Source organism: Cupressus sempervirens, chromosome 9, assembly GCF_028749045.1.
Source record: "Cupressus sempervirens isolate cs-2001-9-10 chromosome 9, ASM2874904v1, whole genome shotgun sequence".
NCBI lineage: Eukaryota > Viridiplantae > Streptophyta > Pinopsida > Cupressales > Cupressaceae > Cupressus > Cupressus sempervirens.
The window spans coordinates 762,648,052-762,666,726 of NC_143126.1; the positions used below are offsets into that span (position 1 = coordinate 762,648,052).

General features: G+C 33.8%; 1 protein-coding gene across 1 annotated transcript; it reads left to right on the forward strand.

Moving 5' to 3' along the window:
* The first annotated feature begins 8,517 nt into the window (after window positions 1–8,517).
* On the forward strand, window positions 8,518–18,221 carry LOC149540908 (nudix hydrolase 16, mitochondrial-like). The gene is made up of 5 exons (XM_089801966.1): window positions 8,518–9,098; window positions 9,330–9,432; window positions 12,508–12,591; window positions 16,934–17,080; window positions 17,589–18,221. The coding sequence occupies exons 1-5, from the start codon at window positions 9,025–9,027 to the stop codon at window positions 17,736–17,738; spliced, it is 558 nt and encodes a 185-aa protein (XP_089658092.1). The 5' UTR covers window positions 8,518–9,024; the 3' UTR covers window positions 17,739–18,221.
* Window positions 18,222–18,675: the final 454 nt, after the last annotated feature.

Genomic DNA, 18,675 nt, shown 5'->3' on the forward strand with positions numbered 1-18,675 from the left:
ATTTCAAAGCAATAGTCTTCTCCATCATGAGTGTCCTATCATAGTCCATTACAAACCTGTTCCTCCTTTCAATAATTCCATTTTGTGGAGGGGTCCTAGGTGCAAATGTCTATCTTTTAATTCCTCTTTCATTACAGAACATCTCAAACTCATTTGATGTAAATTCTCCACCTCTATCAAATCTCATACATTCAATCTTTTACCTGTCTCCTTTTCAAATCTAGCTAAGTGTCACTTAAACATTTGGAAAGCATTATATTTCTATTTCAAAAACATAATAGTCATCATCCTAGAATAATCATCAACAAATAGGATAATGTGCTTGACACCTTTTTAGCTTTGCACATCAATTGGTCCACATAAGTCAATATGAACAATCTCAAGAATTTCTTTTGAGGTGTGAGTCTTACTCTTAAAACTAGATTTTGTCATCTTGCCTAACTGACATTGTTTTCATATCATATTGTTAGGTTTCTTTAGTTTAAGGAAACCTCTAACTCTTTTCATGTTACTGATACTGACTAAGTTATCAAAGTTAACATGACATAACCTCTTATGCCATAACCATACATCATCAAATTCTACAACAAGACAAGTAACATCATTCATATCAAGATAAAATACATTACCTCTATTTTGATCACCTTTCCCAATTAGTCTCCCATCAGTGTCATAGATCTTTTCTATCTTGTCCTCAAACTCAACTTTGCAACCTAAACTATTCAGTTGTGACACACTCAAAAAATTATAGTTAAGTCCTTCAACATTATAAGAATTATCACACGTGATCTTTTTTGTGAGTTTGATGGATCATTTACCTTTTATTAGACAAGCTGCATCATTACCAAACCTTACACTATTTCCATCATAATAATTCAGGGTAATTAACTTACTTTTATCTCCAATCATGTGATGTGAACACCCACTATTAATGATCCATCTATCACTCTTGTTCACATAAGACACTAATGCAGTTGCCTCATCCTCATCAAAATCATCATTCATTGCAATATACACCACTTCATCATCATGGTCGTCAGATCCATCTTTGGTTTCCTCTTTTGCAATGTAGCAAGACTTTTTTCCTTTGTCTTTGTAATCTTTGTTGTCCTCATCTCTTTTACTTATGTATTTGCCTCCACATCTATTCATCTTCTTCTCTAGACATCTAGCAACAATATGACCAACCTCATTGCAATTGAAACACATGATAGGTAACTTACCTTTGAATTTTCCTTTGTCTCTATGAAATCTCCTTACTAGTAGTGCTTCAAGTTGTTCTACATCTTCCTCATCTGTATCACTATCAATAGAAACATATTTGACCTTTTACTTCTCTTTAGGTTCTTTTAATGAAAATTTATCTTTGAAAGTAGATTCAACATTCTTAGATTTCAAATTATCAAAATTAGAGAGTTCAAAGGCAGTGAGCCTACCTACCAAACTTTCAAGAGATAGATTAGAACCTAGTATACATTTTAATTCTTATATGGCAGAAACTCTAATAGCATAGATGGGCATCAGTGTTCTCAATGTAGTATCATCATCAATCTTACTATTAGCTCCTCTTATAGCATTAACAATTCATATTTTATTCTTGAGCAATATTGAGCAATGTTCTCGCCTTCTTGCATCCTCATGTCATCGAACTTACCTCTAAGACTTTTAGATTTGGCTCTCAAAACATTTGTGTCTCCTCCATAAATGGCACAAAGAGCATCCTACATCTTCTTTGCATTGGCACAACCCTTGATGTCATCAAACTCATAATAACTTATGGTAGAGGAAATCTCCAACATTTCTTGATTATGTTCTTTCTTCTTTTTTAGATCATCAACAATGAGGGCTCTAGCAAGGTTGACATGCTCAGTGGTGATAGTAGATTTTGCATGGTCTCCAAGACCTCCTAGGTGTAGCTTCATTAGACTTTTCCATGTAGGGAATTTCTTCTTGTTGAGCTTGGGTACCTTTCTTTTAGACATCTTGATCTTTTGCTTCTAGTACCTTCAAACTAGTACTCTTAAGCACTATGGCACTCTAATACCAATTGTTGGAATTATTTAGAATAACTGAGAGGGTGGGCGGGGGGGCAGGTTGAATTAGTTATCCAAGGTCTAGATGTATAAATAAAACTTTTTAATGCTTAGTAGAACCATATCCATAAAACCTTGTCATGCAAGCATCAATTAGATCATACAATACTTAAACTTTGTAGGTTACTATCATAGGTCAAAATAACTTTGTAAAAATGTTAACATGAAACATAACAAATTTAATAACACATTTGACACAAGGATTTAATGCAAAAACCCAATTTGGGAAAAACCACTAGTAACATGTTACTAATTCTCACTCTTTTAAAAAAATTTCCTGTGAAAAACTAATCCTATTAAAGGTTACAATACACATTGTTAAATGTGACCTGGTTAAAGAATTTCAATCACCCTATTAGGAGTGAGCCTTGTTAGAGGAAATTAGACCATTCCTTTGGGAAAGGATTTACAAATGACTGTTAGGTCAACCTTAATCCAAAGGATTTACTCTAGCTTGATACAATAATTAGAAAGTAATAGTAAGGCTTGATTTGATAACAAATTACAACTCACTTACATATTACAGATCTCCATTTTAGTCCTCCATTCTACTTGGCATTCATACACTTCAGCTTTGATAACTTGTTCACCCTTCAAGCATTCATACACTTAAGCCTTCTTGCTTTGCATGCTAACTGTAGTTGCTTCTGTTCAACCACTGAATGGAGCAATACCCTAGGCTCCTTGTCTTCCTTAGGCTCTCACACATGAAAACCTTCTCTTCTAACCAACTATCTCTATATATAGAGAATTAATATTTGTTTTTGCTTAACCACAATCATCCATTTTAGGGTTAGGTAGGATTAGGTAGAATACAATGAACCTACGTACTTTTCATTTGGTTCCTCTAGAAAATTCTTCTTCAATCCTCCTTGAATTCACCTCAAAATGGCTTACCTTAAATTCTGTGCCACCAGCTCATCATAGTTATATTTCACATGCTTCACACAATCCAAGAAAAAAAAATAGTCAGCTCCGATTCATCAAATCTTTGATTTAACATATTCATTGGTACTCGACATCAATATGTTGTCACTTAGCTTCTATATTATTCTTTTACTTGGCCAACACTAGTTTACTCAACGAACATTAAAGTTTACTAATGCTTGACATCAGCTACACTTTACTCAACATGTACTAATAATATCTCGACTTGCACTATTTTTCATCTTTGCTCAACACCTCTTGTTATTCACTCAGCTTCGACTAATTTCTACTTAGCTTACACTAACGGCTCGACGAGGCTTGATAGACACTTTTCATACTTGATCTTCTTCTAGTCTTAACTTGAGTAATCTTTCATTTCAAACTTTAAGTAGATAAACAATACACTATAGTATCAATGTCTTACTTGGTCTTAGTGCTTCTTTTACATACTAAATAACTCAACCTTGCTCTAGGTACTATTGTTATCTCCTCTTCTCAAATCCTCTTCATCAATCAACTAAATGATAGCTTTCAGACTAAAAAGCAATCGTCTCATTAGTAGGTAGCAGGTTTGACATCATTGACAAAATAATGATTGTTCTATTACAGGTTCTTCACTTCAAAACAATATTATATCAATAGCAACTTCATACCCTCACACCCCCACAATGTCCACACATCTGCATCATCAATTTTCAAGCCTTCCAAGGTAAATCTATGATGCACACAAGTGCACTTGCGACTAGATGTGTGCACTATGCACCTAGCATAGGTGTGCCTGATGTGCATGTGTGCATTTTAGGCACTATATAGATTTTTGTCTATTTATTCCATTTGGATTAGTTTTTTGCTAGTCTAGTCATGTCTGTAAGAGCGTCTTTTAGTTTCTCATTAGTGATATACTAACATTTGTCTTTTGTATAGATAAAATTGCATCATCTTTATCTTCTATGGCTGTGAAGATCACACCCAAATCAGTGGCTTTCAAATATCATGGGACACCAAAGAAGTCCATATTTGGAGATAAACACTCAAAGATTTGAGATACTAAGTTATGACACATCGATTGGAATGCATTTCTACTACTATGTAACAAGCCAAAGGAATGATCAGCAATGGTGTCAACATTGATTAGGAGCGGGCTAGTGAATGCGACTTCTCATCCAATATTTGTCTAGTCATCTAAACTAATAATGGCTCTAGCACACCACTACGTAGAAGAAGAGATAATATGTTAAACCACATATTATAATTTTGAATTTTGTAATTCTGCTTTTGCGGTGATAATAAGAAGCCCATATTTTGTTCTTGGTAATTATTTTTATTTCTTTGTTTCTATTATGTGTTTAAGGTATTAAGGGAAGCACCCATCATCAAAAATACTTTAACGTGGTTGAAATATGAGGTTTTAACTAGACAAATGAGATATATGGAGTACACAAAAGAGGAGGGTATGATGGAGTTGATAAAAGTAGTCAATCTACTAGAACCTATCAAAAGTGATGCTAAGACACTATATTTTATTATGAAGAACCAAAATGAAGATTTGTTGGCATACATTGCCATCTCAGCTCCTTGCAACGATGGTAAGGAAGTGTCTCCAAAAGACTATCAGATGAAGGAGATAGTGTTAGGAAGGCTCATAGTTAATGTGGAAAAGGTTATGATCACCATAGTCCTCAAGCAAGTGTTTACACACTTGGATCAGGGTGAGTAAGAGATTTTGGTGCTAAGAAAACATAATGAGCTAGTAAGGGGATATATAAATGAAATAGTAGGTCCAACTGACCCCTACCATCCATAAATTGTTGTAGGAGTGGCTCTGGAGAGGAAAGAGCAAGGACATGTCACAGAAGAACACTATTCATTTTTGGATGCTTGTAAAATGTGACATCACAATTATGAAGATAGATGGGTACAAATAATTGAGGGAAATTTGAACTTTCTACTTAGCATGTAGAATAATGCCAAAAAATTGGTTATAGTAATAAACCAAGATTTTGGGCCGATGGATAAATTACATACCTAGGCTAATGATTAGAAAGCATTGAAGATGATCAAAGGATAAAGGTATCAGATGCTAATGGAGGTATATATGACAGAATAATTAGATAAAATAGATGATTGGATAAAGAATGTATCTACCAATAATAGAGTTATAGTAGGGCTATATGAGCATATTTAAGAAATAAATAATAATGCTCAAAGGCTATTTTTGGAAGTTGATAAGTACTATAATGCTGCTAGCCTCGAGATTTTTGGGGATGAGTCAAGAAGTTAACTTTCTTCAGTAGAAATAGTAGTACAACACTTCAGAGCACTATTTGAGGCAACTTCCTCCAAAGATGATATTAGACAAATCTTCAAAACAAAAGAAGCATTACTGAAGTTAGATTCTAGGTTGGAAGATATTGCAAACACTAGGTTAAGGATTAGTAATTACCACGAAGTGGTGCATAATAAGTATGAGTCTTTCGATTTGCCAGAAACTCCAGAAATCACGACCATAATCCAAAAGTTTAGAATAGCACATCCAGACATTGTTTTGGTTTAGAGGGAAGGTAACCTAGATGTCGAAAATTGAGTTTAGACAGTTGGAAAAATTCTAACAATCTTGGTCCTATTGCCTAGAGGTGTGCTTTTCATAAGGTGCACATTTTACAAGGTGTGCCAAATCAAGAGGTGTGCTAACAATTTTTTAAATGAAGCAGTGTGTTGATAATTAATTTTCAGTTGCTATTTTTTAGCATTCCATGCACCAAAAACACATTTTGATGATAGTTCAACTCCCATAAACACCTAGAGAAGGCTAAGCTTCCATTTTTAGAACTCTCGGCGACTCCTATATCATCTTATCCTTCTATCTTCTTATCTTCTTATTCTTTTATTATTTTAAGTTATTTAAAGGCTCATGCACCCATTAATTAATATAAACAAGGGCGAAGACCTACTTAACACCATTTAGAGAGTCAGTTTGCATATAATTAGCTTTAACATATGTTTGCATTGGGAGAGCTCTTACTCCTAACACAAAACAAGGAGAGAGTTTCTTATAAATACATGAATATAATATGTACATTAGGCTGATATTTTGATGCAATCATATATGCTATTGGTGCTTTCATTCTAAGTGTAGTAAATCTTGCCGGAGTGTGTTATTTTTGTGAATTCATGTTCATGAATAATAATGAAGCTAATGGTTATTGTGTTGTAATAGTTGTGCAATCTTTTAGTTTTGGTGTTTGTCTTATGTTAACAAATTTTGGTGTTGTGATGAACTGGAGAAAGGATCACTATTGTTCTTACATAAAATTTTGTCTTGTGTGCATACACTTTCAGTGGTTGCCTGATTTGATGACTCATGAAACATCTTTCAACTTTTATTAAAGTTTCTATTAATGATTGCATCAATGGAGTTGAGGAAGCGGTGCTCCTAATTTCATTGGTTTCCTACCAAGCCCTTTCAATAATTTGATTCGTAGACATTTTGTTGCTTTGGCTTATGTCCAGTAGAAATTTCCCCTTCCGTAATTTGCTTAAATCTCTTGTTACTTTGTCTTCATTATTTGCTTTTCAAACATTTGGTTAAAATAGAAATTCATATAGTTGCATTGCATTCATCATAAGACATAAAATAATTTTTGCTTTTGTTTTTTGTGGTTACATTTCAACAAAGTTGTGTAGAATTGGTAGATACCAACAAAGGCCTCCTTGTGAACATTCACATTCATCTTCAATTCAGCTACCCAAGAGGTTGAAAAATAGCTAGAACCTTTGAGTTGGTCATTAATCAACTTTTCAAGAGAGTGATTTGAGAAAATTTCTGTCATTAGAATCGTGCAAAACAACCACTCAACAGGGATCTATGACAAAAATAACAATGACTATGGGACCTCCTATTGGTAATGGGGTGTTTTCCCCTATTAGGCACCTATTTGTACCCCTAATATTTATAATTTGGAGATTTTAATTAGAGGCGTTTTGCAACTTTATTTGTACCCATATCTAATGACTATTGATGAATTTGTGCAAAAGAGCTGACAATATTCTAGGTGGTTCTAGTGCATAGTTGTTGGGGCATTTTTGAGTAGGTATTGACTGAAACTTTGAAATGAACACTTTTTGACCCTTACACATGACAAATTCTATATTACATTTTTTACCAAGATAACAAATCAAAGCAAAGGTATTTATGGGTGCATAAAGTTAACTATAACCAACTACAATGTATCCTTATTTCAAGCTCTAAATGAGCCTTAACTATCTTTATCTTAATTTTCAATTAACATTGACATTTATAATTAAAATTTATGATAAAGTTATTCAAACAATTATTAAATGTATACATACAAACATAAACATACACACAAGTCAATCAAACAACCCCACTGCGAACACACACAGACACATATACATACATACATGTATATGTATACATATACACACACGAATATGTACACACACACACACACACACCCCTCTACATACATGCATACATACAAACATGTAAGCATGTATGTATGTAGATACACATATATAGGGTATACGACTTCTTATAAATTATATTAGCACGACTAGTGGTGCTTGCTCATACAAGATTAGACCTCGTGTCCTTTTATTTTATAGCTGAAAGATCTCACCCATCAAGCCAAATCCCTAACTCAATTTATTTATATCTTAAATATTTATAAAATATTATAATCAATTGAAAATTGTTTTGAGTATGCTATTTTGGTTCAATACCCATGATTCTAATTATAATCTTAAAAAGATTGACATTAAACAATAATTTAATTTCATTATATTTAAAATTTAAAAAAAAAAATTATTGAAATTGTATTTATTACTAATTGAATTTAATCATACAAATCATAAAATATGAACAACCACAATTTTATAGCTGAAAGTAATCTATTCTTATAAAAGTAAATAAATGTCTTTTTATCCATTTAAAAATTATATATCCATAACCAATTAGATTGAGCATATCTTTAATGCATAATGATCCATTTAATTAAATTATAAATCGAGTAGTAAAATTTAAATTTTGTTAAAATTTAATATAATCTTATTAATTTTAAATTTTTTAAAATTATATTTTACATAAAAAATTTAATTTTTGATTTAGAAAAATAAATTTATAATTAAATATAAATGTCATCATACTATTATAACTAATTAAGTTAAATAGTCATATTTTATTTAAGATAAAGAATATTATATAAAATATTATTCATAAAATATAATCAAAGTTATTATAAAAGAAAAATATTTTATTAAAATAATTGTAAAGTAACATATTATTAATATAATAGTTTTATATAACAAAATATTTTTACATTCTAGTAGTGCTTCCTGAAAATCCGTTTTTATAAGATCCAAATTTTAAGCCAATGAAATTCAAGTAAAATAAATAGTACAACTAATTGCAATAGTATCTAGCCTAGACAAATATAATAATACAAATAAGAAAATATGAACCATGCAACTGATTTCGTGCATGATTTCTACAAACTACTGTTCATGGAGATAAAATGCTGGCCCATGCGTGCCTATTTAACCTATAGAATATGTTTGAAAAAGAAATGGTCTATTCCTGAGGGGCAAAAGGGTTTTATCTTGGACTGATTATCCTAGATAGTTTAATGGTGGGATCCACTGAGTCTTTACGGACACTGTTCATCCGGCAGACTCTAATTGAACAGAAGCTAAACAGACAAATTTAGTTGAAAAATTCAAGAACACCCACTGTGAATCCATGGCTGCACTTTCTTCGTAATCTCTGCAATTCGTCTTCTTTCAAACTCCCTTTGAACTATAAAAGGGCACACCATCACTAAATTTTATGTCGGCTCACTCGGTGACTCGGTATAAATCATAATGAACGGGCTCAATTTGGAAGATTCTTTTTCGACGCCTCCAAATAAAGTTCGGCTTATGCAATCGTGGTTTGGAATTTGTGTTGGCTTTTTTAGGGTTGAAAGATCGAAATTCTATTGAAAAAATGATGGCGCTAGTTGCTCGCACAGGAAGACATCAACAACGATACGACGAAAAGAAATACCGCCTCGTTGCAGGGTATTTTTCAATCGTAATTTGCTAACAAGTCTAAATTACTTTTTTGTTATATGGGCATTGATTTTCATGCATTTAGTTACGGTTTGTGAATGTAAATTACCGTTTAGCTCTATTTGTTAGTTATTTCGGTATTTGTGATGTTGGGTGTATTTTTAATAGGCGCTGATCCCTTGCTTTGTTGTATGTGCATTCATATCCATGTTTGTGATTTGTGCATTTTATTGTGTGCAGGTGCATTCCATTTAGGTACAAAGTGGATGCTGAGGGGAAGAGAGCAGTGGAGGTTCTGATGGTTAGCTCACAGAGTGGAGGAGAGAGACTTCTCTTTCCAAAGGTATTATGATCCCATTTGTGTAGGTAGGATAATCTTGAATGACATTCACAAGAGTTGAAAATATTGGGACATTTTGGAATATGTCTACACCCTATAACAGTCACATGTGAACCTAGATCAAGCTATTGTGAATGCCCTCCACGATAATCAGTTTCATTTTTTTCTTATCCATACTCATAATCAGGAGTGGGCTACGCAGCTGAAAATATTGGTTGTCTAATGAAAAATTGTGGCCACATTTGCTCCGGACCAATTTTAATTGAGCTTAAACCTTAAATCTGGATTATTGTAATCGAAATTGGTTTGTTTTACCACTGGACCATACCCTAAGCTACTGGTTTTTTCTTAACCCTCCTCTTGGATACATGCACATTCTCTGTTTAGGTTTAATGCAATGGTGAATGCAGTTACCAGCTTATAGTATAATTAGGTCTGTGGATTATTGATACTGCATTAGCGTGGAAAGTAATAACTTTGGTGTGAAGCGTCGAATCTGGAACAGCCCTGCGGTAGTTCCTCTATTTCACTCCTAGATCACAAATCCGCCAGAAATCCCTTACCCCGTCTGTTTTATATATGTCATTTTTGATATAAATTGACAAGCTTAATGGATCTACGTAATATCTTTCATTACAGAATGTGCATGGTTTTTGATCTCCTGATTGTCTTTTGGTGCATGCATCTTTTTTTCTAAGGTTACAGTATGATGAATATGATCCTGCAATGGACCATTGAACTGTATGTCATAAGTAACATCCAGTGATACATCATTTTTTGACCTAGAAGCCATATTCTAGAGGTTTCTTTTCTGTCAAGTTTGCCATGGATTTTTACCCATCTTCATCTGAACATTATCCATTACTGCTGTCTCTTAATCAAGGGTGGATATTCGTTAGGGCTCGAACCTTTGCATCATTATGGCAGTTGCTCTACTGTGCCATGCGAGCATGAGTTGTTTCTTGCTGGACTAAACATTTGGCTTCCCCACTATTCTATTTTTGACACTGTTAGCATATAATGGCAATGTGGGTAGATCTGACCGACCTTCCATCAAGAAATGTGCATTTTCTATCGGATTTTGTGACCTGCAGCTGGTGCATGATTGCATTGCTTCTCATTGATTCCTTTCCTAGGTCTAAGATTCGAATATATGAAAAAAATCTCCTTAATATAAAGTTTTAAAACTCGGTTTTCAATTTCTAATGTATGGAGAATAGTTAATATATGATTTAGCTTGACATTATCTTTTCTCCTAGAAGCCACATTTTATGAGACTTCCTGCTTAGATCTTCCACTTTGACATGGCCTACTGAAAATTCGAGTGGTTGGTGGGGGTGAGAAAAATTGTGAATGTATAAAGAACATGATACTGAAGAAGTTGTTATCCAGTGACAAATCTCAGTAGCAGTGGAAAAAATTCAAGCAGATAGTGAGGTTACATATCAAAAGGGTCAATAAGTATTTATGCATTGTCTGTATTGGAGAATGGTTGAAAGTTGAAACACATCACGAAACAAATGCTTGATGGCAGGGGGACTGTTTAATATAGAAAGACAATTTAAGAGCAAGAGAGACAGACTAGGGATATACCCACTACAGAAAAGCTTGCTAGAAAAACATTGATGCCTTGCTGTTATGAGCCCTTGGCTTATATAGTTAGGAAATAAATTTGACGGTGTGATTCTGTTTCAGGAAATGGAAGATCATACATGACAATGGACATCAATGTGATGATTGAGATTCTTGCACAAGTCAGTGAAGCCAACGAAATGGATTTTCTCAGCAAGTTTATTAATTTCCATGATGCATGTTACTTTTGAAATTAGCATACTCTGTATGTTAAATATATATCATAATTGAACATATAGGACAATTCTAAATTTTAGTTAAATTCTCTAAAAGGTCCCGCTGTAAGTGCAAGTCCTTGTCTATACTGAAAGTAACATCCAAGATCCCAGGGAAATGACAGATTGGAACTTTTAAAAGTTTTTTTGCAACTTTCCTAGTAATCTATTATGTGTTGTAAATTTCTTGTGAAAATGCATTTCTAGAGGCATATATAATATGCTCCATGGGGACGCATCCCCTGTGAAATTCCACCCACCCGCCCTGGGGATGGTAATTGGACTTGGGGACTGGAATTCGCTGTCCCCAAGGCCATCCCAGTTTTGCCAAATCAGTTACCATCCCTGAAACGGTAAATTCAACTTACCAGGAAACATGGGGACATAAACCATATCAGAGATGGGGTTGCCATCCCTTGTCTGTCTTTGGGATGGATTGTAAACCCTGACGACCCAGCCAAAAAGACAGTGTCTGAACTTGCAAAAAAGACAATGCCGGCCTCATGTGGGTTGAAAAAGACAATAGAAAAATATGAAACCCTATTTGAACCATTAAAAGACCAACCACATGCTGCTTATAGACAGCCATATATTTTCAGATACATTACTGCTTTTGATTATTATGGACAGCTGACTATGGAGTTGGACTTCTGCATTATAAGTTGGCTTTAAATAGTATGTCTATTGTTTACATTACAATGTTTTATGTCAAATTTGAACCCTTTGGGCATTTTTTCTTTATGTATGCCATATTTTTACAGTGAAAGTATTTGAATTTTGTTAATTTTGTACGTATGAAGCTTCTAAAATATCTATGGTGAGTGCTTTATTAATGTCATGATATGCATATTTGATCTCTCTCTCTCTCTCTCTATATATATATATATAGATAGATAGATAGATAGATAGATAGATAGATAGATAGATAGATATAGATATTATCCCATGTTTTTAAAAATAGCCATCCTCTAAAAATTGGACCTGAATGATACCTGTACTGGAAACACATCCCCACCCTTGAATTTCTGTTGAGCATAAATATATATTTGTTCATGATGTTTCTTTTGTGACCTAAAATAATTAATTGTCATCAGCATTTCTTAGCTTGTTTACCTCTGAATCAGTCGAGTCCTCTATGCCATTGGTATGACACATTTTATTTTTTAATTGTTTTGATGTTTGATAATTTGTAGCTGAAAACCAGCAATGTTCCTTTGTACTTCTATTTCAGGGTGGCTGGGAGACAGACGAATCATTACAAGAGGCAGCATGTAGAGAAGCTTTAGAAGAAGCAGGGGTTCGAGGGACCATCATGGTGGGATTTTTTTTTTCTGTCGTCCTTTTATATACATTCTATCTTATGTATCAAAAACTTAAAACATAGATATGTTAGAAGAAATCACGACACTGAAGAGAATAAGGTCATTTCATGCCTCTGCCCCAAATTTAACATGTTATTACTGGTTGTAATTTGGAGGATTGGCTTCTCTTTCTGTCTATGCAGCTTAGTTAAACAATATAAATCAACTATACATTTGAAAAAATAGGAGCTGTATAATTTGTCATAGGGAATTAGGTGTCCTCTATGTTGGAGCTTCCCTCTTGATGTAAGTGTAAAAAAACTGGAGTTGAGAGAATTTGCAGCATTTCGTTGGATGCTCTTCTTAGGGCTTTCATGGTATCACTAACAGTGAAGTTCAGCAGTAAAAGAAACTCCAAATACTGCATCACACGTCTATGTGAATTATGATTTATGGACTATTGATATATTGTTGAGTTACATATAGCTACACTTCTAACAGTAGGGTTAGATTAATTAGATAGACAGCGTGGTGTTTCATAGCATGGGATATAACAACATTGTCTAATGACATTCTAGGCTAGTAATAATATGTTCATCTCGCCCTGGTATTTTCATTAAGTGCATAATGTATGAAAATCACATCTTTTAGGTGTCTTATGCATTAATCTTGTGAGGAAATAGTGGACTGTTTTTGTACTACAAGCAGTGCTAGGGAGGGGAGGTAAGGGCTGTTTGTAATAATCATAATAATTATGGCTGTTAGGTGTCTTATGCTTAAATCTTGTGAGGAAATATTGGACTGCTTTTGTTCTACAAGCCATAGATTGCAAATTCTCAGATTACTCTCTGAGTTGCCCGATTACCCTATTCTTTTTTTTTGCTTGTTGAGTTTTCACAAGTTTAACTTGTGTTTTAACTTTTTATAGGCACAAAAAATGTGGGTAAAAATGTCGATATAGGTAAAACATTGGTAGCATTTTTTTCACATGTTGCTTTTGCTATAAAACCAACTGTTTTTGCTTTTGAGATGTTAATTTTTAATTTAAAATACGTTTTGTAATTGAATTTCACAAAATGAGATTTCTTTAGGGTATTTTAATTTTTAGTACTTCCTAAGTTGTTGAGTATTTGCCGAGTTTTTGTTGTGCTTGCCAAGTACTCTTCAAGTCAGAGTCTGTGAACTATGCTACAAGCAGTGCTAGGGAGGTAAGGGCTTTTTGTCATAATAATCAAGTGTAAATGGTTAGTACAAAAAAGTACTATCTGCCATGTTACAACTGAAGGAGAGTTTTACCTCAGACTGATCTTTATTAAGATTTTATATGACTCTAAAATTGTAAGAGTGCATATTAGTTAACCTGTACATTATTCATAATAGTAGCATACTAACCCATGAATGATCCTTAGTTCTTTTATTAAATATAGAATTTTGGAAAGAATGCCTCAAGTAAATTGAGACTTTTCCTTATGCAAACCTGCTGCAATGGTAGCTGTTGACCCTATAGCAATAAGTGTCAGTTCGAAAAACTCCTAGTCTATTTAAAGGAACATAAGTTTGAATTCCAAATACTGGGCAGACAAAACTGTATGAAGGATCTAGAAATTTGGAAGCACAGATGACAATGATCAGATGACTTAAAATGTAAAACAATGACAAGTTTAAGAAGACCAAAATTTCAATTCCTGGAATACATAGAATGAATTGTTTTGAGGAGATAGAGATGCTGACCCATAAGATCTCCAAAAAGAGTGTGATTGCTCTACTTGGTCAAGACAAGGTCTTTGTGGATACGTGCACAAAAAACACTTCTTCAAAAAAGTGCCTTGATGTAACTTGTAAAAGTCTTTAGGTTTTTCTCTCCTTGGCTCTCTTATTTTTGTGTTAATCATATGCTTCATGGATTAGTCACTAAGATTGTCAGAATGCAATGCCCTATAAGAAGTGGAGTGGTAGAAGCCCTCACTAACACACTGTAGGGTGTTTGGTTGCCTTGACTATCTCATATTCTAGATGTGTAGATGAGAAGACGAAGAAGCTGAATGTCAAGAAACCAGCTATTATGTCGTGTTAGTCAGTTACTTCTATGGCTTATTGCTTTCTTGATCCGAGGAGGGATCAACTTTCTATGATTAGAGATGTCAAGTTTGTTGATCTGTGTTGAGAGTGATTTTTTTAAAAAGCCCCTCATTTAGCGTTTTTTGAATAGTTTGTGAGTTAATGAGGTGGTTGTCCCATTCACCATTGAGAGACAACAACAGCAGCATAAGGGACCAAGGGCACTTCTTCAGTGCTCTAGACACACTCTTCATTGGGAAAGTTTGTAAGCTTCTCTACAAGAAGAGCTTGTGCGCATCAGCTAGCAATGAATATTGCACTCGCTGCTAAACACATGGACTTGCTGTTGAAGTAGGCTGTTGAAATTGCTGGAGAGTAAGAAAAAGGCGAAGAGTAGTTTTCATTTAGAGATTGAATATTGGCATTCGATGCTTTGACCTCTTGTGAAGGGTATCGTGGTGTGTGTGTGTGTCCACAAGAGCAGGCACACTTTTGACGGTAAGATTGACATAGTGATCTTTAGACTCCATTGAATCTCCATAGGGTTTCACCATTACAAATGCTCAGTTACAAGTTCCATGCTGAAAAAGAGCAGCAGCATTGATGATTGAAATCAATAAAGATATTCCTATTATCAAAAGCAAATGTATTAGTTGACAGAAAACTTGTAGCACCTTAGCATAAACAAGTGTTTTGAAAATAACTAAACACAAGTGAATGTAACAGAGTTTCCTTGGAGAAAATCTGGGAAAATCTCCAGCAAAGATAATCTACTATTGAAATTAGTTTTTACAACCTTGCTTCCTTCAAGGACATTTGAAGAACAACTCTCTTGTAGCATTCTCACTTACATCTTAATTTGTAAATTCTAATGACTACACAATCACATGATCCTCATGGAACAATGTAATTAACTTCCAGAGCAACACATCACTTGTTGCCCTCTCTCTTCAAAGTTCAATTTGGCAGTGATAAAAACATGAGACAAATTCATTCATGGCCAAACCCTTCACTGATACTTGATCCTATTGGTTGCAATTACATATGTAAGTATATCAGACTTAATCCAAATATGTAAAAATATTACAGTTAATATGACAAGTCTCTTATCTTTGAATTGTTTGTGTCCCATTTAATCCAAATATGTAAGAATCACACTGAAGCTTTTTTTGACCCCTCTACAAAATTTCATTATTTATTCTACCAGCATTCCAATTGTATCTGATGTCTACATGATACATTTTGTATCACATACTTAGATACATATTGGTAATAGTTATTTTTAGAAGGAAGATATTGAGTTATTGAGTATCTGAGTAGAGCTTTGCTCTTATTGCAAGGATGAATAGTGTCAGAAAGGAAGATGAAAATGGGCAAATTGTGAAAGCTATGAAATAGAATATGTTTTGACTCGAGATTGTGCCTTATGACAAACAATAATGTCTTAATGCAAAATAGTGTAGAGGAGCTCAAAAATCCTTATCGAAGTGATAAATACACAACATCAATGCATCATATTCTGCTTCAAAACAGTTAGCAGGGACTTTTAATCCCACATAAATGATTTTTTTATGGGGGAAATACCATGTGAAGGTTATCTTAAGACTGCATAGACCATAAATGGAAGGTTTTCTAATGACATTTAGAATTGAATGTTCTTTGGACTTGAAAAAATGGCATTTCTTTGATAAAATCAGAGATTAATTGATAAAATCAGAGATTAATTAAGGCCACAAATTTCCAGCTTTACTCTATTCACATATATATGGGGGGTGCTCGTTACAATAAGGAAACTATTTGTTTACGAATTTATATGACAATCTATTTAAATCATGCATCAACTTCTCAGAAATTCAGAGGCTTGAAGTTGTATAATGTGTGAAATATGTTGACATGAGTATCTTGTAGATAATCACTTGGATTCAATAGCTGATTCATTTACAAGATGTTTCTTTTGATTTTCACGAAGGCATGTGGTTTCATCTGTTTTTTACACTAGAGCCACAAGTTGAATATTGCAGTCATGAATCCTTCACCTACAGACTGTATTTTTATAATTTTATAAATAGTTTTGGTATATTTTCTGAGCATGAGCTAAGTATTTGTCATGCCTAATAATAACTCTACTTTGCAGATACTCCTATTCACTTGATTAATATACTTTTCCCCTTGATATCTATTCAAAGCCAGGATTAACTAGTTGCAGTTAAGCATTCTGTTAGCATTGTTTTTTTCAAAACAGCGTCTCTCTTGAATATTTTTTGTAGTTCAACAGTGGTTTTATTTTTCTGATTGCAGAAACATTTGGGATCGTGGGAATTTAGGAGCAAAAGGTACCAAGACGATTGTGGGCATGAAGGATTTTGCAGAGGTCAAATGTTTGCATTGTTTGTAACTGAAGAACTAGATTCATGGCCCGAGCAAAATAACCGCCAACGTAAATGGGTTAGTTCTTTCAGTTTTTATACTTGCAGAAGACATAATATTGTATATTAAATGAGTGTTTTAGATTCTGGATACACAAGATTATTTTTTGTATTCCTCATATACACAGAAGGCTATTTCTATTTTCATTTGTTGAAACCTTATATGCATTAAGAATTATGGGATGCTACAGCTGAGAACATACCAGGTAATAAAAGATACTGTCCCAAGATAAGCCAGGAGAGCTAGAAAATTAATTCATTTCCCCCTAGTTCATGCAATTTCCTTGCATGGAATTTATGTTGGCAATAACCGAAGCATCTATTCACCTCTTATTCTTGAGTTCTAATCTCCACGTACTTATTCATTTAGTAATTAGATCTCTTGGACATGCGACTGTCATCAGTTTGATCTGGATTGTGAGGTCTCTGTTATGGTTGATTGTTTTCTAATGGTTTGTGGAAGCGTTTTTTCCTATTAGTCTGATTGGCTATCATTAATTGTAGAAGTTTCTTGTGCCCTTGTATAGGTTACTATTACAGAGGCGGCAGAGCTATGTTGCTATGACTGGATGCAAGGTGCTCTTCATAATTGTGCTATTTATACAGAGTCAGAATTGGATGATTCATCTGTTTCTCCCAGACAATTGTCCCAACAATCTGATCAAGCACAAGTATGATTGTCTACTTCATTTACTTTTTGAGAAAAGTATTGTTGACATTGACTTTGCTACTTACAGTCGATTGCCCGTCTACTCTTCATCGATCTAACTGAAATCAGGATCTTCTTAATCTGAGATTCAAGTCCATTGTTTGAGGGGAGTTTCTTAAAGTAAAGAAATTTTCAACTAACGGAATTATCAGCATCTGTACATGATCTAATTTCATTCATTTGTGGGTCAAAAGACCGAGGTTTATAAAATTCTTTTTGTAATTGCGAAGTCAGCAAAACTAACATTGCAATTTGCATCTCCATCAAGGTCGACTTGAATGGTATTGGATAACATTTACATTCAAGTTTAAAGTGTACTGTGGAGATGCTGTTCATTCCAATTGTTTTGGATATTCTTATTTGTTGTAATTTTTTTCCTATGTTGTGAAAGGAATTAAATTCTTCATTGAATCTGAAATAATGTGAATAGCAAAAACCTTAGATTGCTCCATTTCTACTTGATATTGCCTAAATGTTTGATGTATATCTGCTTTCAAATTTTGTAGCATAAACTTGATTTGAACATGATAGTAAGAAGGATTGATAGTTAATAATGGATCCGTGATAGATATTTGATATGAATGTTTGAGAGATGCTTGTTAATGATAATTGTGTTGGTTGCTTAGCTCAACAGTATGATCATAATGTATGCTGAAAGATTGTTCTCTTGTAAGAATGTTTGTTTGCACGATTGATAGTGATAGTTATCAAAATGATAGCAGCGCTTGATCTCATGGAGTGCTAGGGATTTAATAATACTTTCTTAACGAGTGTTAGGGATTTGATGATGTCAAAGTGTTAGGTACACAGAAATGAATCAGTGGCAATCTCATTTAAATATCTGACTCAATATTTGATCAATGGTGGGGGATCAAGGGATGTGGAAATTTGAGAGGGTAGAATTA

Bases quoted from the DNA above. Each gene is read 5' to 3' on its own strand.
- LOC149540908 (XM_089801966.1), top strand. From the start codon at position 9,025: ATGATGGCGCTAGTTGCTCGCACAGGAAGACATCAACAACGATACGAC. The intron at 9,433-12,507 runs GTATTATGATCC...CTTCTATTTCAG, and splicing joins AGAGACTTCTCTTTCCAAAG to GGTGGCTGGGAGACAGACGA. The intron at 17,081-17,588 runs GTTAGTTCTTTC...GCCCTTGTATAG, and splicing joins ATAACCGCCAACGTAAATGG to GTTACTATTACAGAGGCGGC.